This window comes from Festucalex cinctus, chromosome 10, assembly GCF_051991245.1.
Source record: "Festucalex cinctus isolate MCC-2025b chromosome 10, RoL_Fcin_1.0, whole genome shotgun sequence".
Lineage (NCBI taxonomy): Eukaryota > Metazoa > Chordata > Actinopteri > Syngnathiformes > Syngnathidae > Festucalex > Festucalex cinctus.
The window spans coordinates 11,682,188-11,703,782 of NC_135420.1; the positions used below are offsets into that span (position 1 = coordinate 11,682,188).

The 21,595-nt window shown below is 39.3% G+C and overlaps 1 protein-coding gene across 4 annotated transcripts; it reads left to right on the plus strand.

Annotated features, from left to right (window-relative positions):
* Positions 1-651: 651 nt before the first annotated feature.
* Positions 652-15,291, plus strand: crtc1b (CREB regulated transcription coactivator 1b). Of its 4 annotated transcripts, none has more exons than XM_077535298.1 (14): positions 652-709; positions 2,174-2,290; positions 2,761-2,886; positions 5,255-5,316; positions 5,521-5,615; positions 6,130-6,200; positions 6,275-6,318; positions 6,411-6,634; positions 6,885-7,036; positions 8,297-8,521; positions 8,815-8,901; positions 11,122-11,208; positions 11,304-11,478; positions 14,758-15,291. In XM_077535298.1, exons 1-14 carry the CDS (start codon positions 683-685, stop codon positions 14,967-14,969), a joined length of 1,704 nt encoding a protein of 567 aa, XP_077391424.1. In that variant the 5' UTR covers positions 652-682; the 3' UTR covers positions 14,970-15,291. The 4 variants fall into 4 exon arrangements, with proteins under 4 accessions (XP_077391424.1, XP_077391422.1, XP_077391425.1 ...); XM_077535296.1 differs by lacking the exon at positions 652-709 and adding an exon at positions 718-873; XM_077535299.1 differs by lacking the exons at positions 652-709; positions 14,758-15,291 and adding exons at positions 718-873; positions 11,577-13,343.
* Positions 15,292-21,595: the final 6,304 nt, after the last annotated feature.

Sequence of the window (21,595 nt, forward strand, 5' to 3'; positions counted from 1 at the left end):
AAACCTTGCTTTCACAAACTTTAGAATTTTGTTTCTTCCTGGGATCCAAACATGGAAAAATATCTTAAGTGTTTTGTCATAACATGTACATTTTTTTGACAATTCCAAACATCTGGGCATTTCTGCTCTTTCCCCAATGCAACAATTTATTTTCACAGTGAAAACAATGAGCGGATTATATTGCTTTTGCCTGTGACTATTATACAAACCAGGTAGATTGTTATAGTAGTCAAACGACATTTCAGCACATTTTGGAATTAAAATAATCCCCACAAATCAAATTACAGGATACCATTATTTTCAATAAGCAGAGAGTGGTTCCATTTTGACTTGTGACGTAAACTCGGAATTGTCAATACAAAAGCAACCATTTGTCGCCATCTTGTGGCACCTATAGGCAATTTTAGGTAAGCGGTGAGTTGAACTCGACTGCGTTTCACTTTCAGTTAAAGTAACTGCTTTGGGTTCTAACATTTTGCATTTTCCTAACCCTTTTCATTTTTGTGCAAGCTTTGTCGTTTAGATGTCACAGAATATGACAAGTGCCTCACGACTGAGATCCACACTGGCTCGTGAAGACTGATTTGACGAAAAGATGTGGACCTTATTGACAAGTAAAAGGTGGGCGCGGCTGCATGGTCCGACCCCGCCTTCCCGCGCACGGAGGCGCAGACTGTGCGTGATGACGACACCAGAAGGCCTCAACGTGGTGCGTAACGTAACATTCCATTCAGAGAAGAGGGAAAGATGGCGTCCTCTAACAATCCCCGCAAATTTAGCGAAAAAATCGCTTTGCATAACCAGAAACAGGCGGAAGAGACAGCGGCGTTTGAAGAGGTCATGAAAGACTTGAATATCACCAGAGCTGCACGGGTAAGACGTGCATAAGCCGTTTTTCGCATTTTGCGTTGCAACGCTGTTTGGCAGCTCGCGAATGCTGTGAAAATAAATGTGATACGTTTATGCGCTAAAAGGTGAAGTGAACGCGTCTGGTGCGGCAACAATGTACCGCTACTGGATGACTGACGGAAATATACAAGGGAAGCATCCAATAATAAACACACCGTTTACGCTAATTAGCCTAGTTAGTGCATTGAAACTGAGAATGAATGTGCACCTGTCCTCTTGCTGGTTGATGCGAACAGGCACCGCTGACAGTTAATTAGCAAATGAATCGTTTGGCTTGTAAATCACGACTTTACAAGGCAGGCAATTAATTGACGATAAACTGTCCTATTGATGGAGAACCCCTGAAGGGTTTATGTTGTCAAGCCGAGCTAACGTAAGCGGCAATCTTAGTCGCCTTCTCCAGCTGTGGTTTGTTTTGATCTCGTCCTCTACCAGCTACATTAGCACGCTAGCACAGCACTCATTTAAAAACACTATAGATAAATGAACATGTTATTTGACAACACTTTTTATTTGAGCTGGGTTCGCGTTCGACAGTCGTTGTCATGATTATCGATTCACGCCGAATAAAAATAATTCACAAATAAAATATTCCAAGAGGAATATGGTTTTAACAACGAATGTATGCAGTTTTATATTGCTCTTTTTGTCTTGAAATTTGAAATGCCAAATTTGTATGGCTTACATATGTCAGATAATTTCTGATAAAGAAAAAAACATTTGAACAGAAATATTTGAATTTGGGTTCTTATTTAAGGTGACTAATTTTTTTTAAAAAGCGTTTTCAACTGAGTAATTTGCTAAATCCAATATTTTGTCTGCTTTTCTGAAAATATAGGTTGCTTCAGTGTAAACATCAGTTGCAATCAAATGTTAGTCACTATTGTTAAAACAACAGATTTTTGGTCTCTGTGTTTCCATCGGACGAGACATCATTTCATTGCATTAGATCATATTATTCCATGTTGACTGGCTGGAAAGCACTCCATCCTTGTGTTAGTATGTAAGGAAATGCCTGTTGCAAATAATTCTGACAGTTGTCAGGCATTAATAGACACAAGTTTACTTACTATGGAAGATCTCGTCTGAAATGATTGACATAACATCCTCATCTGCCTGATGTCATCAGGTTTCATACATCAAGTAATCAATGCATTATCTTTAATGGGGGACTAGTAGGCATCTTTCATTTATTTTTGCATTATTTTTTGTACAATCAGACCCGCCATGCACTCATGCTGTCATGCAATTTTACTTTGCACAGTTGCAGTTACAGAAGACCCAGTATTTGCAACTAGGGCAGAATCGTGGACAGTACTATGGAGGCTCACTGCCCAATGTCAATCAGATTGGGAATGGCAACATTGACCTGCCTTTTCAGGTGAGCCCTTAGCCTTTCTCGGCTGGTTTGTTTTTGTCCAGAGAAAACTGTAGGAAAAATAATGGATGGTATATAATTTGGTTTAATGAAATCAAAAGCAATCCAGTCTTAGATTGGACCTTTTTTTTTTTTTTTTGAGAAATGCTAAACAGTTGCTTTGGTGGACCCGGAGTTCTTTTGGATCTTTTGGTTCACAATGATTCAGAAGCAAGTTACCATCAGTTTGTCACTGCATTGGAATTTGGTTTTCAAAATTTGTAGTGTATCATTGCTTGTCATGGCTTTCCATTCTAAGATACATTTGCCAGCTCAAGCTTCAGTATGGGCCCCATGGCTTGACTCATTTTGAAATGAACACATGAACACATTTGCACCATTAATCCTGAGACCTTTCTGGTATATTTTGGTATATTGTTGTGTGTGATAGCTTCATTATTGCCCTCAGTGACCTGTGAGTGTGTTCTCCCTAGAATTCTGTGTTGGACACCAGTCGCACAACAAGGCACCACGGTTTGGTGGATCGCGTTTACCGTGAACGAAATCGCATCACATCTCCACACCGCCGACCTCTTTCAGTTGACAAACATGGACGGCAAATATCCTTTTTTAGTGTATGCTATCGACAATGTATTGTTTCCTTAGCTTGCACAGATAAGGTAATTCTACATAAAACCATCTGTGTATCCAATGTTGTACGAGTTGGCTTAGTCCAGAGTTCAGTAACAGCTCATGTACTAAATGGGTTCTAAGAATTTACCAAGAATTAGTGCTATGGGGGGTAAAAAAAACCAAAAACAATTATAGTAGTATGGTTTACGTCTACCATAACATAACTCTCCATAGTTTATAGGGGTGTTAAAAAAAATCGATTCGGCAATATATCGCGATACTACAGCACGCGATTCTTGAATCGATTCAATAGGCAGCTGAATCGATTTTTTTAACATCCATTTTTGATGGAAAAATATTCAACAAAATGTCTAACTTTCACACCTTAAGCATGGAAGAATGTTATATTAATGGAACATTAAGCCTTAATATTTTATTTCAATGCTGTTCTGAGATGAAAAACATTACAACCTGTTTGTTAAATACAGTGGCTCAGTTATAAAACTGAAGTTTCAGATTAATAAATAATAAATTTTCATACAAATTTTACATTGTACATGTACAAGTTTACTGAATGGTATTTTCTAAATTTGAGTAAAAAAATCGCAACAATCAACTTGTAAATTCATATTGGGATTAATCGGTATCGAATCGAATCGCGACCTATGAATCGTGATACGGATCGAATTGTCAGGAACTAGGCAATGCACACCCCTAATAGTTTATATTGTTTATTTATGTGTAGGGTATTGGATTGGGTTTTTTCTGTTGCTAGACTAATATAGTGTCTGAGACGGGAACTCAACAACAGTCGTCTTTTTATTACATCATATTTTTGACTCCAAGCACGACTCATGAAGTTTCAATAAATACAACTATTACACGAATATAACAACTGGTTAAGCGTGAGTTGATTGCTCATGCATGAGCGCAGGGAAGACTTGTCGAAAAGACAAATGTGACAATTATTTTTTGTTGTTGTGACGAGTGACTTTAAACGCATTACACCTTGTACGCTATGCTAATATTTCATGAGACATGATTGAAGTTTGATGTCATGCAGCAAAGCTTCTACTATGTGGTAGCATTTGTACATCACCTGCAAAAAGGCCTGGCGGTACTTGTTTACAGCACTGCAAGTGTAACATGATTGTAAACAAGCTAAACAGAGAACAAAGTCGTAAGAGTCCACAGAATTGGTGCTGAAAAGACAGAACCGTAATGTGATAGATAAAATTCCCCCCCCCAAAAAAACTGACAGATACTTTTAAATAAAGACCTATATTTCCCAATGTAGTATTTTTCATAAAAATTTTATGACATTAATACCATTTTTCATTTCCTGATCGGAGCCATAAGAGGGCCTCCAATACTGGGATGGGCCACTGTCAAATGTACAGAATACAGATACCTTGAAATAAGGCTGGGTATCGGCCCGATACAATACCTGGTAACACCCATGCCTACAAATTAAATTATTTTTGAGAACTGATTAATTATGTATATATATTTTTTTTAATTTAAAATTGTCCATATTCTCAGAATTTCAGCGGACTATATTTGTGTTGAAAAACATTTTTTATTAACTTTGGAAAACAATGGTCAACATTTTTGCCTGTTTTCTGACAAGTTAGGGATCAAACCACCGAATCACGATTGACGTTTTCTGCACTGTTGATTTGAAATAATGTCCTGGTTTTGAACATAAGGATAGAAATCAAAACATGTTTTTTCTTTATCCAGTTCATCGATTTACAAAATAATCAGTAGATTAGAAGATAATTAAAATAATTTATTGTGATTGTAGTCGTTACTTGAAGTACTTTATTGTATTTATCTAAATTTTTTTGTATTCTTTATTGCATTTCTTGAAAAGTGGTTATATTACCGCTTCAATGGTAATTTTTCTGTTCTTTCATGTTTTGTTTTTGCATAAAAAAAAAAAAAATCTTTTACTCATTTTATTTTCTGAAACTTGCCATGAAGTTCATGTAATTTTAAGGACAAATACTATATTAGGATATGTATTGTTATGAGATTATAAATTTACCTTTTTTGGGGGTATAAAGTTTTGTCTATAAATTTTGTGTTCTTCAAATTTCGTTTTTTGCATTTAAAAAAAAACATCAATTAAATATCTTCCCCTGTATGCATAGGGTGGTGCTTAGCATTACCATATGCTTCTGTTGCTCTTCTAGCTCAAACAGTTTTCTTTTTTTTTCTTGAAGCTAACAAACAATTCTGTGGAATAATGTTGTTGATTGGCTCTATTTGGCTTAATGAGCCAAGAGGCATGAAATTAAGCTCTGGACAATTTTTCATTCCTTCTTCTTTATTAGCCCTAACTCGATTCACATCGACAGCTGCCCCTACAGCTCAGTTTACCTCTCGCCGCCACCAGACACAAGCTGGAGAAGGTAAGCAATCTCCCCTTTGCCATTTTCCAGAATGAAACCCAGGACAGACAATGTTGCAAAAAATTGAATTACATGAGACTCAGCTGTACACAAGCTGTGCTGTGGGCAAATAGTGTATTTTTGTAAGGAAGCAATTGTTTTCATAGGTAGGATGTTTTAAATACACTATGCTGCCATTTAGACAAAACCTCATCCCTCTTACAGGACAAATTCAGACTCTGCTTTACACCAGAGCACCATGAATCCCAAACCTCAAGAGGTGTTTGCTGGCGGATCACAGGAGCTTCAGCCTAAACGAGGTAATGGATTATGTGATCGCAAAAACTCCACAACTACCGTTATTAATTCATTGGCGCAGTCCTCATGCACAAAATGTCACAAAGCCGCATGCTCCACTTTAGCGGGTGCAGATCGCGACCAGTCGTCAAATATTTATATAGCTGTAAAGATACAGCTCGCTGCTTCAGCGTGCTGCTGCTTCTGCGTTTGGCCGGCCTCCAGAGGAGTGGAATCTCTTGAATGGAGCTGACTCAAGGTGATGGAGAGAGCCCGATCAATAATTCACTGATCTTCCATGGATTGTGTGCGAAGCCCTGATAAAGTGAAACCTTAATTGGTTGGCATCCAGCCAGTCTGCCTGGTGGTCACCTTGCTATTTTTAGGCTCCCTGGAATCATGAGCACAGCACCGTAATCTGCCTGACTGGCCGGGATATTGATGACTCATTTCTTGCCCTGATGTGAATCATTGTGTGTTTTGTCATAGCAAGCAACTGTATCTGGCTGTTTGACTAATTAGTACTGCTGCTAACAGTGCCTGGGACGGAGAGTTTGGAGACAAATGCAGACAGCGATGCACAGAAACAGCTGTGGGATGACAGGAAGGTACGAAAGGGCTGCATGCTCAGCTCATGTAAACAAAGCTTGAAATTGGAGATTGAGGTTTGTCCTGTCTTCAGGGGGATTCACCAAACCACAACACATGTGATGTCCCAGGAATCAAGTGAGCGTTTATCATACATTGCTTTAGCTTCTTGAAGATTGAATGTTTGTCAGAGGTGACGTTCTCATAAGTAATCAAAAATGCTTTTGTAGTATTTTCCCATCACCGGACCAGGAACTGAACCCAGCGGTGCTGCCTGCTGCACACAACACAGGCGGCTCATTACCTGATCTCACCAACATCCAGTTCCCTCCCCCGCTGTCCACCCCGCTGGACCCTGAAGACGCAGTTGCCTTCCCATCCCTCAGCTCCTCAAACAGCACAGGCAGCCTGACCACCAACCTCACCCATCTCGGCATCAGCGCTGCCAGCCATGGTATCAACTGCAACAAAATATTTTTAATTTAATTTCACTTTATTTAAATGTTTATTAAAAGTCATATTTTAATATACTTCATTTATTTGTAATATTTTTAATTCTTTGTGCACTGCAATTTCTGCATAATGAATCAATGGAATGTATAGTATAGCAGATGTTTCTTGTATAATCGGCACTGTTGTGCAGGGTGTAGGAAAGCGACTGCTTTCTGGATTATTATACCTGCGTTTTAAATTTTTTCTCCCAGGCATCCCTACGCCCTCTCAGCCCTCCATGACCGTAACAGAACATCGCCGCCAGCCTCCCGTGGTGCCACTTACACTAACCACCGACCTCCATCTTCAGAAGTCCACACAGCAGTTGTCGCCCACCCTCTCCTCACCTGTTAACATCACACAGGTGACATTTTGCTCGCTTGTCTTTGTTTTAAGGATTCTCCGTCATCCAATCCAGGCAACTGGACTCTTCTTGTTGGTTGAATTTATTGTGTTTTTTCTTGTCTTCTGAAAACATTCAAAAATGACTTTGTCAGAATGTTCTAGTCCACATATTTTTTTCTAGACCGATACCAGTCCGATGGGTCAACTATTTAGTCACCATTACCAAACACTAATACCACTTGCACTTTTGGTACATCATTCCAAAAAAACAAAACAAAAAACAATAATGAGGTTTCCATTCAAATGTTTGGAATTTTGAAAACAAATTTAGCAAAAATGTGCAAAATGAACATGTGGCTTATCTGTTTCCATTTATTATTTTGTGAATATTGAGAAGAGACTGCCATGAGATGACATGGTATGAGAAGTGATCATGGATGGTGTTTCTGTATAAAATGTTTTGAAATTTGTAAGCAAATTTAGTGAAAATGCACAAAACAAACATGACATAAGTTTACATACCGTAGTGGTATGTAAACTTATGAGCACAGCTGTACTGTACCGGTACATGTATTGTAATATCCATTCAAAACATGCAACATGAAATGTGGCCTGTCATCATTTCTTCTCACAACCTGTTTCATCGCCAAAATTAGCATTTTTCTTTTATCGACGCGCTAAAAAAAATAAAATAAATCCTTCTCCTCCGAGCATAAACTCTTGTAAAACCAAATTGTAGGCTTTTTTTTTTTTTTTGAAATTTCTTGTGTTGTAATTATATTCAGGTTTTTTGCAATTTTTGAAAAAATAGAAGGATGGAAACCCACCTAATGACAGATGATTCTAAAAACCTATATATATCCTACTATAGCATATTTCCTTAAAATTGCATGAAATTAATAAAAAAAAATTCTACTCCTGACCATAAAATGCCACAAGAGGATGCTGTCGTGCGTATCAATACCATGAAATTACGCTGTGTATTGGCCGATAGCGATGCCTGATATTGATACTTCCATCCCTATTACTTTGGCTATTATGTTATTAGGCTAGCAAAAATAAGTAATAAAATGAGAAATGTTTGAAAAAAGTATGTATTGGTAAAGATGTAGTGATGTGGATCGACACTAAATAACTAGAGTATGGATCTGTCATCACAATAAATAATGCAATCGGAGCGCTCTGAATTGTAATTGAATCATGAAGTGATTACAGATTATTGCTGAGATAACTCATTTCAAATCATGAAATACTTTTGTGGTATGTGGTTTTCTTGTAGATATTTCCGACGGAACCGCAAACCCTGGAGCAACAGCTTTCGCAGTTCCCCCTTTTCAACCATTTGACTGCTCAGGCCCAGGCTCAGTTGCTCAGCGACCTGCAGAAGCAGCCGCCGCAGGGTATCCAGCTCATCACCCTGCCAACTCCTCCCTCCACTGGTACAGGCCCCACCACAGCTAACAGCCCATCCCCGGACAGCCAGACCTCAGCCAGCATCAGCTCGGTAAGACAGCAAGAAACCCAATCTCGGTACTCTCCAATTACAGAGAACAAAGATGATCACGTACCGTGCTGTATCTTAAATTTCTTTCAACGACAACTTTTTCAGCATTAGGATGTGTGGCTTTTATTGTACAATCACATTTGTAAAGACCACCGACAAAGCCATTTTGCTGTTAGTGAGCGTTCCGTAATGACTGAACCCTTTTCTGAAGCCGCCTCACGTCGTCATCCTTTTGAGATTTGTGTGTGACTAGCATGGAGCTTAGTGCTCGCTAACCCTCTTCCCTCCAACAGTATCGCAATCAGACTGGCTCACCAGCCACTCAGTCTCCAACCTCCCCAGTCTCCAATCAAGGCTTCTCCCCCGGCGGCTCGCCTCAAGTAAGAGCCCACCCACCAAGCTAGCTGCTTTTTGGGGAAGGGGCTTAGTTCCTGGGGGGAAGCTAATTCTTGATAGGCTGCTTTTCATCCTTTTGCGTCAGCCATGGTGTACACATCTCATTTCCTCATCACAATTGTCACTGTTTGCTGTGCATGACATTACGGCCACTTTGTTGATGGCGGTGCCAATCTTTACACTTCCTCAAAAAGTTGTTCGTTTCCTCGTTGTCATTCGGAACTCAGATGTGTTTTAGCAGCTAGTTGGAGCCCAGTTCTCCATTACATCTGCTATTCACATAAACATAAACATCTCTATCTCTTTTGGGAGAAAGTCACCTTTTCCGTAAAACATTTGGTAGACGGATCAGGAATGTTGCATGTGTTTTTACACTTAATCCTTTCACAGCAAAGGGTGATATAAAGGAAGGAAAGCAACTTTGGTACTATGTAGATGGCAAATTTTGTTTTTAAAATAATCTACCCATTCCCGTATCTTATTATAATAACTTCAAAGGACAGTTTGTAGATTTTTTTTCTTTGATTTTTCAATGTTCATTGATTTAAAAAATCAACTCTTTCAATAATAAGCAAAAAAAATGTTCTGTCACATCAATGTACATCTTTTAATATAATTGTAGCTCTAGTAATCACAATTTATATTACACTTACCAAAGGCTGACATGTTTTGCCACCCTCTTTTTGCTACAGATGCCCAAAGGAGGTAAATGTAGTAATGGGTGAAGGGTTGTGAAGTATGTTTTTTCTAAGGCACCTCATGCTTGAAAATACATGCGCTTCAAACTTTGGCCGGTGCATTCTATTAGCTCACCACTAAATGGCAAATAGTCCTACACACTGTCCCTTTAAGCGTTATTGAAGGAAAATAAAAATAAATAAATACAAATCTTTTTTTGTAGTTGTATTAATATTGGTGGTAGTGGTAGAAGAACAAGAGGAAGCCTGGGCTGTAATTTACTCATGTTTCCAGGGACACCACTATTAGGACAGCCAGTCACCCAGTGTTAACTGTTTGCAACCATTAGCTCATCATATGTCCCTTAAGGTCAAATTCCAGTATTATTTAGGTAGGGTGACTCTTAATCATATTCCATTGCTTCAAATTGGCCAATGTTCCTCAGGCCTGGCAGCCTATTGGAGTTAAAAAAAAATAATTTTAAATCGAGCTGATGTGATAATTTAGTGTATTGAAGAACTACAGTGTATTAACTTGGCTGATATAAAAAAAAATGAAGGTAAATAGAGGGCACATAAAAGAAACAAAAAGGGTTCATGGGACGTCAACCTAATCAAAATGAATAACCTCCCCTTTGCATGATTCTCACCTGATAACTATTATAGAGGCTAGCACTAAGGCTACATTTGCATGCTGTTAATATGTGTGTTAAGGTAATAATTCTGGTTTCTGAACCATTTGGATTAATCTGTTTACATGCGTGAGCAGTCAGTTTACTCCCCTATAGAGCTCATTTCCGCTTCTTACTTTATATTGATAATAAAAGACATTATATTCATGTCTTTCGCCACAATAAGTTGTCAAGCCTTGCACAACTGAAAGGATTATTGACTGCATGTAAACTTACTGTAGTCTAAGAATCTTGTCATAGTGGCCTAGTTGTAGTCCCTGCCTTACTGTGCTGTGTCAGTAGTGATTTCATCAGCCCTCAGCCCAGGTTCCATTTGAGTTTAACTAATTCATCTGTATGATCAGAATAGTGATAGTGCTCATGTGGATGGGCACACTTGGAATTTCCCCTTATCGAAATGTCTGTCCCGTGCCATGAAGAGGCCTGCTGAGGTCAGTGCAACACGGCAATACAATGTTTGGTCTCCAACAGTTGGACAGATTAACAAGCACGTCGTATTCGGGCCTCACGTTTTGCAGTGTCATTTTGTGTTTGATTGCATCCACGCAAATGTGTTGAATCTCAATCCTTGTCAAGGACACTACCTTTTCATTTCATTCATCACTTGCTTTCTTTTGGAGAATTCCGAACACTGACAGGCCTCCTCATGAGTGTCACCCGCTTCTGTCACTGCTCAGTGCTATTCTTGTGACACCTTTCGCTTGCATTTTCTGTTGCTTGGAGTGTCTGCTTTAAGCCTGGTTAACTATACATATGATTGATTTTTACTTTTTATGTAGTGCTGGCGTTCTTGACATCCAGCCTAAATTGTGTGGCTCCCATATTCTTCTTGCAGCACATTCCTGTTGTGGGCAGCATATTTGGCGACTCCTTCTACGATCAACAGGTGGCATCAAGGCAGACCAACGCGCTGTCTCACCAGGTGATTATTTCCACTATCCTCAATACATAGCAGTGGACACAAACACCAGTTTGGGGCATTTCGATGACATTTTAAACATACTCAATCTCTTAAAGTTGGAGCAGTTCAACATGATTGAGAGCCCCATAAGCTCGACCAGCCTGTACACGCAGTGCTCCACCCTCAACTATACTCAAGCCGCCATGATGGGTCTTAGCAGCGGCAGCCTACAAGACTCGCAGCAGCTTGGCTACAGTAGCCATGGCAACATTCCCAACATAATCCTAACAGGTAAATTGTGCACTTCTCTCATACTGTGCCACTTTTGCACTACCACAGAGTCTATTAAGGATCTCTGGTGTTCTTTGTTAATGCTCTATCACTTGCAGTCTCTATCTCATCCACTTCAGCTGTGGGAAAGTGGCATACAAAACCAAAGCACAAGGATTTAGAAAAATATCCAATCCATTCTGGATTGACTTCATTTGTATGACAGGTTCTATTTAAGCATTTGCTTGTTTGAACAGGATCAGGCTTGAGCTTTTCAAAAAATGTGATTAGCCTCCCTAACCTATAATTCATGATGGAAAGTGCTTTTTCACACAAGGCCAGGTAGCTATGAGTAGTTCTTTTTTTTTTCTGATATGAAATACCATTTGAATTGCAATTTATGTTTACTTGTCTGATCTTTATATTTGCGGGATGATAAATATTAAAGTGAGGGAAGTGAGAAGAGAGCAAATAATTTGCCACTGCAGTATACAGTAATATGAGAATCAATGCTAATACAATAATTCTGATGACTATTTGGGACCCCCCCCCCCCTAAAAAAATAGAATGACGACAACCATGGTAATGACAGAATCACAATTGTCCTTAATGTATCTCATTGTACCATCAAAATAATTTTGTAACTATCTCTGCATTGCTACATATTTCTTGCACAATAGAGTATACGGATATGGTTGAGGTCAGAAGTTTACATACACTCTTTTAGTATGAATGTCATATTAAGTTTGGGATTTTAATTACCGTATTTTCCGCACTATAAGGCGCACCTAAAAGCCTTCAATTTTTTCAAAAGCTGACCATGCGCCTTATAATCCAGTGCGCCTTATATATGGATCAATATTGAGCCGGAACAGGTCTCGCTGTCAAGACGCTATCGGTGAGCCTGCACGATCGGTGACGTGCATGCGCAGAAGATCCCGCCATCTTGGATCGCTAGCTAATACTAATACTTTAGCTCAGAGAAAATAATAAAACAGCTGTTTATTCATTTTGTGAGCGAATGGAGTTGTCAGAAAGCTGGTTTGTAATCTATTAATAAAGTTTGACTGACCTATCTGACTGTTTTGTTGACATTCCCTTTAGCGCAGCACCATCTAATGGATGCATAACGTAACCCCAGCCTCTACTGTAGTGCCTTATATATGGAAAAAGTTTTAAATTATGTCATTCATTGAAGGTGCGCCTTATAGTGCGGAAAATACGGTATATATTACCCTTTTTATATGATTATACAATATGGCTTTCAAAAATAATGTGCAATTTAGAAATGTAAAATTTTTATCCAGGGTCAAAATTACAATTTATTCATTTATTCATTTATTCATTTATTTGTTTATTTTTAATTAAGGCTTTCATAACCAACATCTATAAATGGCTGTTTTGAGTCCATCCGTGTCAATAAACGCTTAATACGCTTTCAATCATGATCACTAACAATTTTTACATGGGGACATTCTCGAACCTTCAGGACCATTTATCAAAAGATTTGGGTAATGTATATACTGTTTGTTCACAGCGGGTCACTGTAATATCACAAATCACAACCATATGTTATCACCCAGCCCTACATTTATTGCCCTTTGGATAGTAATTGACCGGGGGGGCTGATGTATATGGTCCAGCCTGGTAATAGGTAGAAACATCCCTTTTGAGCTGTGTGTCGATGGCGACGCTAAACTCATTTCCATGCTTTCCATGACCTTCGATGGGCACATTCCCCTGCCAACATGGCTGCCACGCCCATCAAGGAACGTCTGTTGGCCAAATTTAGTCTGTGTTCTATTTCTATACTGTATAGCCTCACAGTGCCAGTAAACCACAACAATGGGCAGTTCTGGAACAAGAAGACTTTGAAATATACTGTACTGTACACACTCAGGGGTATTTTGAGTGGACTGAGCATTATTTTCTATTTTCTGCCCCCCCCCCCCCCCCCGCCCCCCATTTATTATATCTCCCTCACTTGCCGAAGCTACAAAATAAGGTGATGACCTAATTTCAATAAATGTGCTCAATGCACTTTAAGCTTTACATCATAATGTACACTAGATAATTCCTACCTGGGGGGGAAAAAAAAAGTTCAAATTAATCATGAAATATTAGTGACAATCATGCCCAATGCAGGTGTAAAATTCTGACCACAAACTGGTGAGTTCACTAAAACCGACGACCCTGACACCCAAACTGATGAACATTAAGTTGTACGCACACTTTTTTTACAGCATTGTAATACATTATGCGAATCACAGTACAGTGTATTTTGAATTGTTATAGATCATGTTCTTTCTTCATATGAATTGTAAAATCTTTAAGTTATACATTTTATAATACTAATTAGGGATGTTTGATACTACTTTTTATTTTTTCAAACTGGTAGAAGTACGTGTACTCCATTCTGAAATAACTATGGACACTAAAGTACCAATATTAAACCAATGAGAAATAATTGCAAAGAGCTTTATATTTCAGTAGCATTTTTCATTAAAATTACATGAAATTAATGGCAATTTTCTATTATCTTTTTTTCCTTTTGTTTATAAAATGTTTGGAAAATGTTCCAATACAACTTTAAATGCATACTGGTATCGGCTGCTGTTGTGAGTACTCCTTAGGGCAGCTACCTTGAAATGAGGTCGATTACTTTCCAAACAATATGATGCATTAAAGAGGAAGTCAAACCCCCCAAAAATTATTGACAATAATATGCTCTATGCAGCACTTATAATCTAAATGCAGTATTCTGGTTAATATTGTGTTAGTGGAATATGAGTTAAAGGGTCAAATCCAACAGTTTTATCACTATCAGAAGGCAGCCATTTTGCAACTTGCTGTCGAGTGAAGATGACATCACAGTTGCTCAGGTCTCATGTAGCAACCAATCACAACTTAGCTTCAGTTAACAGGTGATCTGTGATTGGTCGTAGCCAGAGCCGGGCAACTGTGATGTCATCTTCAGTCGACAGAGATGGATTAAAAACAGCTGGATTTTTCTGCAGAACTCATATTCCACAAATGTAATATTAATCAGAATGTCATTTTTTGACTAGTAAGGTCAAATATAACACATTGTCAAGAAATATTGAAGGTTGACTTCCCTTTAACTCCGAATTGTACTGGTAATTTAGCTTTTATTGACTGCAGTACTTCCTTTTCCCTGTCATACTTGATTATTTTTTTTTGTATAATTGTATGGTGAATGTCGGATCACGAGGTTAAAGAAGCACCATTTTTTTGTGCCCCGTGCACCCCCACTTGTCTCTTTGATGTCACACATTGCAGTCACAGGTGAGTCTCCGCCGAGCCTCTCCAAAGAGCTCACCAATTCGCTGGCAGGCGTCGGCGACGTCAGCTTCGACGCGGACTCTCAGTTCCCTCTGGATGAGCTGAAGATCGACCCCCTCACCCTGGACGGGCTGCACATGCTCAATGACCCCGACATGGTGCTGGCCGACCCCGCCACCGAGGACACGTTCAGGATGGACAGACTGTGACGGGAGAAGGCCTGGCTGACTGGCGGCGAGCCACAAGAAGATAAAACACTGGAAGGTGCGAATGGAGGAGAGACAAAGGGCAGGGTTGAACCCCCGCTCCCTTGTTGCATGGCCATCCAGCGGTCCGACCTCGCCCTCGACTCGGTAAAAGCCCTTTGACACGATGACGCGCCACCAAAAGACTGCAGGGAAAAGGACGTCCTGTGGCTTCCGGGAAATGGCCTCGCTGTCCTTTTTAAAAGAGATTGGTCGCTAAGCGCTTTGGCTAGCACGGCTGTGTTTACAGTGTACCATTAAATGCCACATATTTTCCAAAAACGCACTTTTTTTTTCCCTATTCATATTCACTTTAATATTTGTTTTTATTTATATTTGCTGGTAGCAGGAAGCTGCAGAGACGTTGGACTAAAGCATACGTATCATATTGGTCATGTTCAAAGGAGAAAAAAAAAAAGCTGTTGCTTTTTCTGCCTGCATCAATTTTTTTGGGTATTCAACAGCTATCACACTCAAAGCTTTATTTTTGACAACCAAATGTTTTGTTTTGTTTTAATCATGCACTGTGTTTTGATGCTGTTTATATTGATGTTTTATTTATTTTGTTAGAATGTTTTTCGTTTGGTTTCATCCGATGCCAAAATGCTCTCAGTAGGCGTAGTGTAAAACTGCACTGATGTGATTTGTTTATTTATGAATTTTGAATATGTTTCAATTGTGTCTGTGTTTAAGCTACTTGTTTAAATGAAGGAGTGCAAAACCTCCCCATAGTTGCTCTTCAGTGTTCGATGTGCCATATTCGTTGCTGTAGCCTAGAAGTGACGGTCAAATCATCACACCTTGTGCCGCAAAACACATCGGCTCCAAAAGCAGGGTTGTTTTTAGAAGATCAGGTATAATCACGTAACTGGAAAGCGTAATTAATTTTCTGAAAACGAAAAAGCCAACAGACTGGTCTTTCAGGGAAGGAAGCTGTCTGTGGCGAAACTGGCGAACTCTCAAATCTGAAATCTTTTTGAAGTCGTCACTGTGAAAATCACCTGATTTTGCCTTACATGAGTATTCTACTGTTAAGTGTCTAATGTGACAGCATATTTTCGTAACTTCTTGTAACTTTTTCTTGTATTTGACAGAGGCATATGTTTTGTTCAGTGCTCTTTGTGATTATGTTGTGTAAGGTCTGACAAATCAATGTACTGTATTTTGTAGCGGTACTCTTTATAGCCAAATTATTGACATTTTATGAAGTGGGTTAAGGGGGGAAAAAACATCCAAGTGGGGAGGAGTGCAAATATGGGGAGGCTTTTTGCTCCTTAAAAGGGAAGCTCTAACAAAAACCCTGTTCAACGTTACCACATGAGGCAAATGGGAGTATATTCCTAGAAAATACTTATAGTACAGTACATAGAAAAACTGCAAGGTCAGCATAAAATGGTCTTTCTTAGAAACGTATTTAGATATATAATATGCCATTTTTCACCAGTCTGATCTCCATTTCATGTTGTAACCAACACGAATGGAGACTTAAACAATCAGGGATGTGGTTGAATCGAGAACTGTTTACAGATTTTCCAATTAATGTTTACAAAGACTTAATAACATCAGCTCGCTCTACATTCAGATTTAGCAGAAAACGATCCATGGTGGCCTTTTTGTCAGAGTTTCCCTGAGAGTTGTTTCTTGCGCAGTGTGATCTCGTTTGGTATATTCTAGCATTTGTGTACAGACATGCTGATCATTTGTGCTTATTACTCAACTCTTGGGATCAAGTCTCTGCTCCACCGTCGAGTGGGGCTCACTGCAGTCTTTTTACTGTTAAGCATGGGTCTGCTGTACTTTGAACAGATGTTCAGGTGGTTCCTATGCAAGCCAGACTAAAACATGACGTTTAAAGGAAAAATCCACATATTGGGGTTCTGCCACATATTTCTAGAGATGTTGCTCTCATACGTTTATTTTAATGAAATGGAGATGTCAATCTAGATTTTTTATTTTTTTGACTTTTTTTTATGGCCAATCTATGCTTTTTTTAAATTATTTATTTATTTTTTAATCTTTTAAAGGTCATTCAAGACTTCTTTTTTCCCCCCACTTTTTTTTTAAAGGTCAATCTAGATTTTTTTTATGTCAATCTGGACTTTATTTTTTATATATACTTTTTTTAAGGTCACTCTAGAATTTATTTAAACTTTTTTTTAAGTCGATCTACTTTTTTTTTTTTTTTTACTTTTTTTTTTTTTTTATTTATTTATTTTTTTATAAATTTTTTATTTTTTTTTATTTTATTTTATTTTTTTTAAGGTAAATCTAGACTCTTTTTTTTTTTCCACTTTATTTTTTACAGGTCAATCTAGTTTGTTTTTTAAATGTCAATCTGGACTTTTTTTTTTTTTTAACTATGCTTTTTTTTAAATTATTTTTTTTAAAGTCATCTAAACCTTTTACTTGTTTGTTTGGTTTTTACTTTTTTTTTTTTTTTATAGCTTTTTTAAGGTCAATCTATACTTTTTTCAAGCTTTGGTGGTGGCAAATTTTCTCTTGGGGACACTCAAGATACCGTACTTTGTTCAGCCTAAGCTAAAATAAAATAATTAAAAATAAAAATAGAATTAAAATAATCCCCCAAAAACCCCAGCTATGTAACAAAAACCTGAGCTGGATTTTTCCTTTTTAAGCCTGTCGTCTTCATTCATACAATCATTGTATGTTTGAGTCAAGTTGAGCAATGGCAGCCTTTGGAACGTCTGTCCTTTCTGTCTGTGATGCTGAATAATCCTTCTTGTACATATACACTATAGCTGAAACAATGCATGACGAACCTGACAGTTGAACCCTCTGAATGAAAGCTCGGTGTAGCGTAACGCTGTCACGTCTCGAGGGATGCATGTAGGGCTTCTCCTGTGCAACAGTTGATTCCGTTCCCTGTTTAGTGACCTCCAAGTCTGTATTATGCTACTTCATGACTCATAAAAGAATGTACTAAGTGGGCAGTATCCTAGTCTCCAAATGACACGGGGAGTCTTGGTCAAACATTTGTTCTTTTCTCTTCCTGCTGTAGCATCTCACCGCATACGAGCGCGTTTTCTCGTAAGCAAAACGTGGCCGACCCTTTTGCGCTGCATTCTTGTCGAGGAAATGGCCGCGGGGCTCCGTCTCACCAAGATGGCGGTTTGGCATGTGCACCGTTTGTTTTGCGTTAGTGGACCTGAAGCTTCTGCGTCGCAGTAGGCCGCATGACCTGATACACGCTAAGCAGATTTGTATCCCATGTACGCTGTCGCTCTATCTATGCTCAAGTAACGTCGGATAAGATTGTTGTTTTTGTTTCTCTTTCTGTATTTGTTACCTATCATGTCAAGTTTTTGGGCCATGTGAAGTGTTTTGTTCATTCCTTCCCTGTTTTTGTGCAATGTTGAGTCCTCTAGTTGCTTGGCACTTTATTTGTGACTTCCTGGGTTTTGAACAGGGACTTATTTGCCTGATTTGAATGCTGACTGTTTCACACCAGATGTATACTCCGGAGATATTTTCATGTCAAAGAAAAGATGAATTCTCTATTTTTATTTTGTAAACTATTTCAGCTTGTCTTGCTGTTGTTGTTTTTTTGTTTTGTTTTGTTTTTGTATGTGTGAAGACTTTAGGGGATGCAAATATACAGTATAGAAAGGGCTTACTCTGGTGCAGCTTGCGCTCTTGTGTTGCAAAGGAACGTTGCTCCGAATGTAATTCTGGTAGGTCGTTGAACCCCCTCCACACTCGCGCGCACACCAAATCACCTCAAGCTTTATGTTGTGGTTATCTGTTTTAAATAAGAAAAAATAATCTTGGCTGGAGAATTTCACAAACTGCCAGTGCTGCAATCTAACTCCGTTAGTGAAAGCTATGTTTATGATGTCACAACAGCATGCTTTATATATCCGAATCTTGCTCCACAAGATTCGTTCTGCAAGAAAACAGTGACGATATAGTGTATTTGTTACAAAGGTTTATATTGTGTCCGAATTCGAAGGTGCTCTTCAGCTTGCTTGCTGATCGAACGTATGCTTGAATGAATAATGCGGAACCGACACAAGTTAGGCAGCTAATACAACTTTAACGTATAAGGAGAATGGCTACATAGTTCATCATGATTTTGCAAAAGATAACTTGTTTACCAGTCAACATTTTGTCCTGTTTTTTTTTTTTTTTTTTTTTTTTAAGGGATGAACCCACCATTGAGGTTGTGTATGAATTTTCCAGTATTTGGTGGTTGTGGTGACATGCCAATGATAGGGAAAAGCGATAGAAACTGCAGGTTGGGCAGATCACCTCAAAGTATTGCTTTCTTAATCTTTTGGCTTATGTGCATGCTTCGGTTTGAGATGTGTCTTACCTGCAAGACTGTTTAGCACAACATGCACTCATTTTGGCTTCAAAGTTCATGGAGGTGAACTGTCGCAAAAAGCAGAGGGAAGACATTCTGTGTTTTGAAGGTGTATTCTTCAGTCGCCTGTATGTTTGTTTGTTTTTTTGGTCTGACGAAACGGTCCCTTTAATTCCAAGCGATTTTCTAAAGAACTGTACAGTTCATTCAAAAGTGTAAAAGGCTTCAGAAAATGCCGTTGAGTTCCTCTTAAAGCTTCTAGTGAGAATAGCATTTTAGCACTGTTGTCCTGTAAGTCGTAGTAAAGAATCTGTAGGTATTTATTTGTTGCCATGTGATTCTCCTAATGTGACCGTTTGTTTATAAGCTGAAAGAAAAATGTCAATTAAATTGAATGTGGATGACACGTTTTTCTGCACATAGTCTTGATTTGCTAAATGTTCTGACTGCGAAACGCTCAAGTCAACATGGCAATGTGTTGCCGTGGACATGCATGATGTTTCAACCCTGCTGTATATTTTTTGTTTTGTTTTTTGTTTTTTGTAATCTGTATTTCCAAATGCAAATTTTAAAGATTATTTTGGATATGTGCATGCTTGTGAAATGTTAAGTTTGATTACCACTAAAAGCTGTTGAGTATCGAAAAAGTACGTTTGTTACTTAGAAGTGCATGTTTCAGCTTTCCTGTTGCAGACAGTTTTTCAGATGTTTACATATACTCATGGACACAAATCAATCATGTTTTCTTTCAGTACACTAATTGGATGCACAAGTTAGACCAGAGGTGTCAAACACGGCCTGTGGGCCAGAACCAGCCCATCAGTTGGTCCAATCCGGCTCATGAGGTCAACACAAACTGCCAACTTTTGCTAAAAAGGAACAATTGTTGCTGATTTTGTCCACTGGAGGCCACACTGACTACCACGTATATGGCTTTTAATCAGGATTTTTGAATAAGAAAACAATTTTTTTTTTTCTTCAAGAGATTTCAGATTAATCTGTATTACAATAATAAATGGAAATAATTTCAAAAAGTACTAAAAGTAAGTTGGGGGGGGGGGGGGCAAAACAGCCTGTCATTATTTACATCTTATTGTGCCAGGGACATCCTGGTCCGGCCCAGCTGGGTCAAATTTGGTTGAAAATGGCACCTGAATTAAAACAAGTTTGACACCCCTGAGTTACTGTAAAAATAGACACGAGTGGAGGGAGCTAAACACCATAGTTTGCCTAAATCTTTTAACCCCGGGTTTTCACCGGTTGCAGTTGCGGTGCGGTTGCGGTGCGGTCCGGCGACACAAGCAATTAGATTCCATTCATTCGAATGGTGCAGTTTACACCGCTTGCGGGTGCGTTGCGTGTCGACTGCGGAAGGCTTGCGGCACCGGTTGCGGTGCGGTTGCGGTGCGGTGCGTCTTGACTGCGTGCTCCGGACGGGTCAATTTTTTTGTCAATCCACACCGGCTCCGCACAGCTGCGGTCCGGCAGCTCCGTCGCCGCCCACTTCCCAACGTGTCTCGCGGGACCGCGCGCGCGGGATCATGTGGCATTTCACAACGAGAGGTGGACTTCTTTTGATTTAACCTTTTCTTCTTCTTCTGCTATGAGATTCCATGCAGCATCCTTTTTTTGGTTGTCCTTGTAAAGTATATTAATAACGAGAGTCGGGTCAGTGCGGGTCCACTCTTTATTTCTGTCTTCCCCGTCCAGCTGCCGCTCAGTACGGCAAGCGAGACGGGCACAACAAGCAATCGCGAACATCAAACTCACAATACATTACAGTCCTTATAAAAAGGATGTGCCGTGTCATATATTATTTTGTGGTTTTCCACCTCCAATATAAACCTCTCCTCGTCCATGTTCGCTGGTGTCTAAACCGTGAATGAGCATATGGCCCGGCGACGCCCACGTCACGTTTTGCTGAAAAACTTGCGAAATAGGAGCTGGCGAGTGTTTTATTCTGAAAGGTAACCGGAAATTTATTTTGAAACTGCGTCGGTCTTCCTGTCCCGCTCGATGTGTTTTGTGCTAGCTTGCCATTTGCCGGAGGCCTACCGCTGCGGCGTCCGGCAAAAATAGAAGATAGGTCTATCCTTGCGGAAGGCTTGCGGCACGCCGCAGGCCTTCCGCAGTCGACACGCAACGCACCCGCAAGCGGTGTAAACTGCACCATTCGAATGAATGGAATCTAATTGCTTGCGTCGCCGGACCGCACCGCAACCGCAACCGGGGTCATTGACTGCAGCTGGTCGTTTCTCTTTGCCTG

Excerpts from the sequence above, each read along its gene's own strand:
- crtc1b (XM_077535296.1), top strand. The coding sequence starts at position 748 with ATGGCGTCCTCTAACAATCCCCGCAAATTTAGCGAAAAAATCGCTTTG. Across the intron at positions 5,616-6,129 it reads GGAGCTTCAGCCTAAACGAG|TGCCTGGGACGGAGAGTTTG; the intron begins GTAATGGATTAT and ends TGCTGCTAACAG. Across the intron at positions 11,209-11,303 it reads CCAACGCGCTGTCTCACCAG|TTGGAGCAGTTCAACATGAT; the intron begins GTGATTATTTCC and ends AATCTCTTAAAG.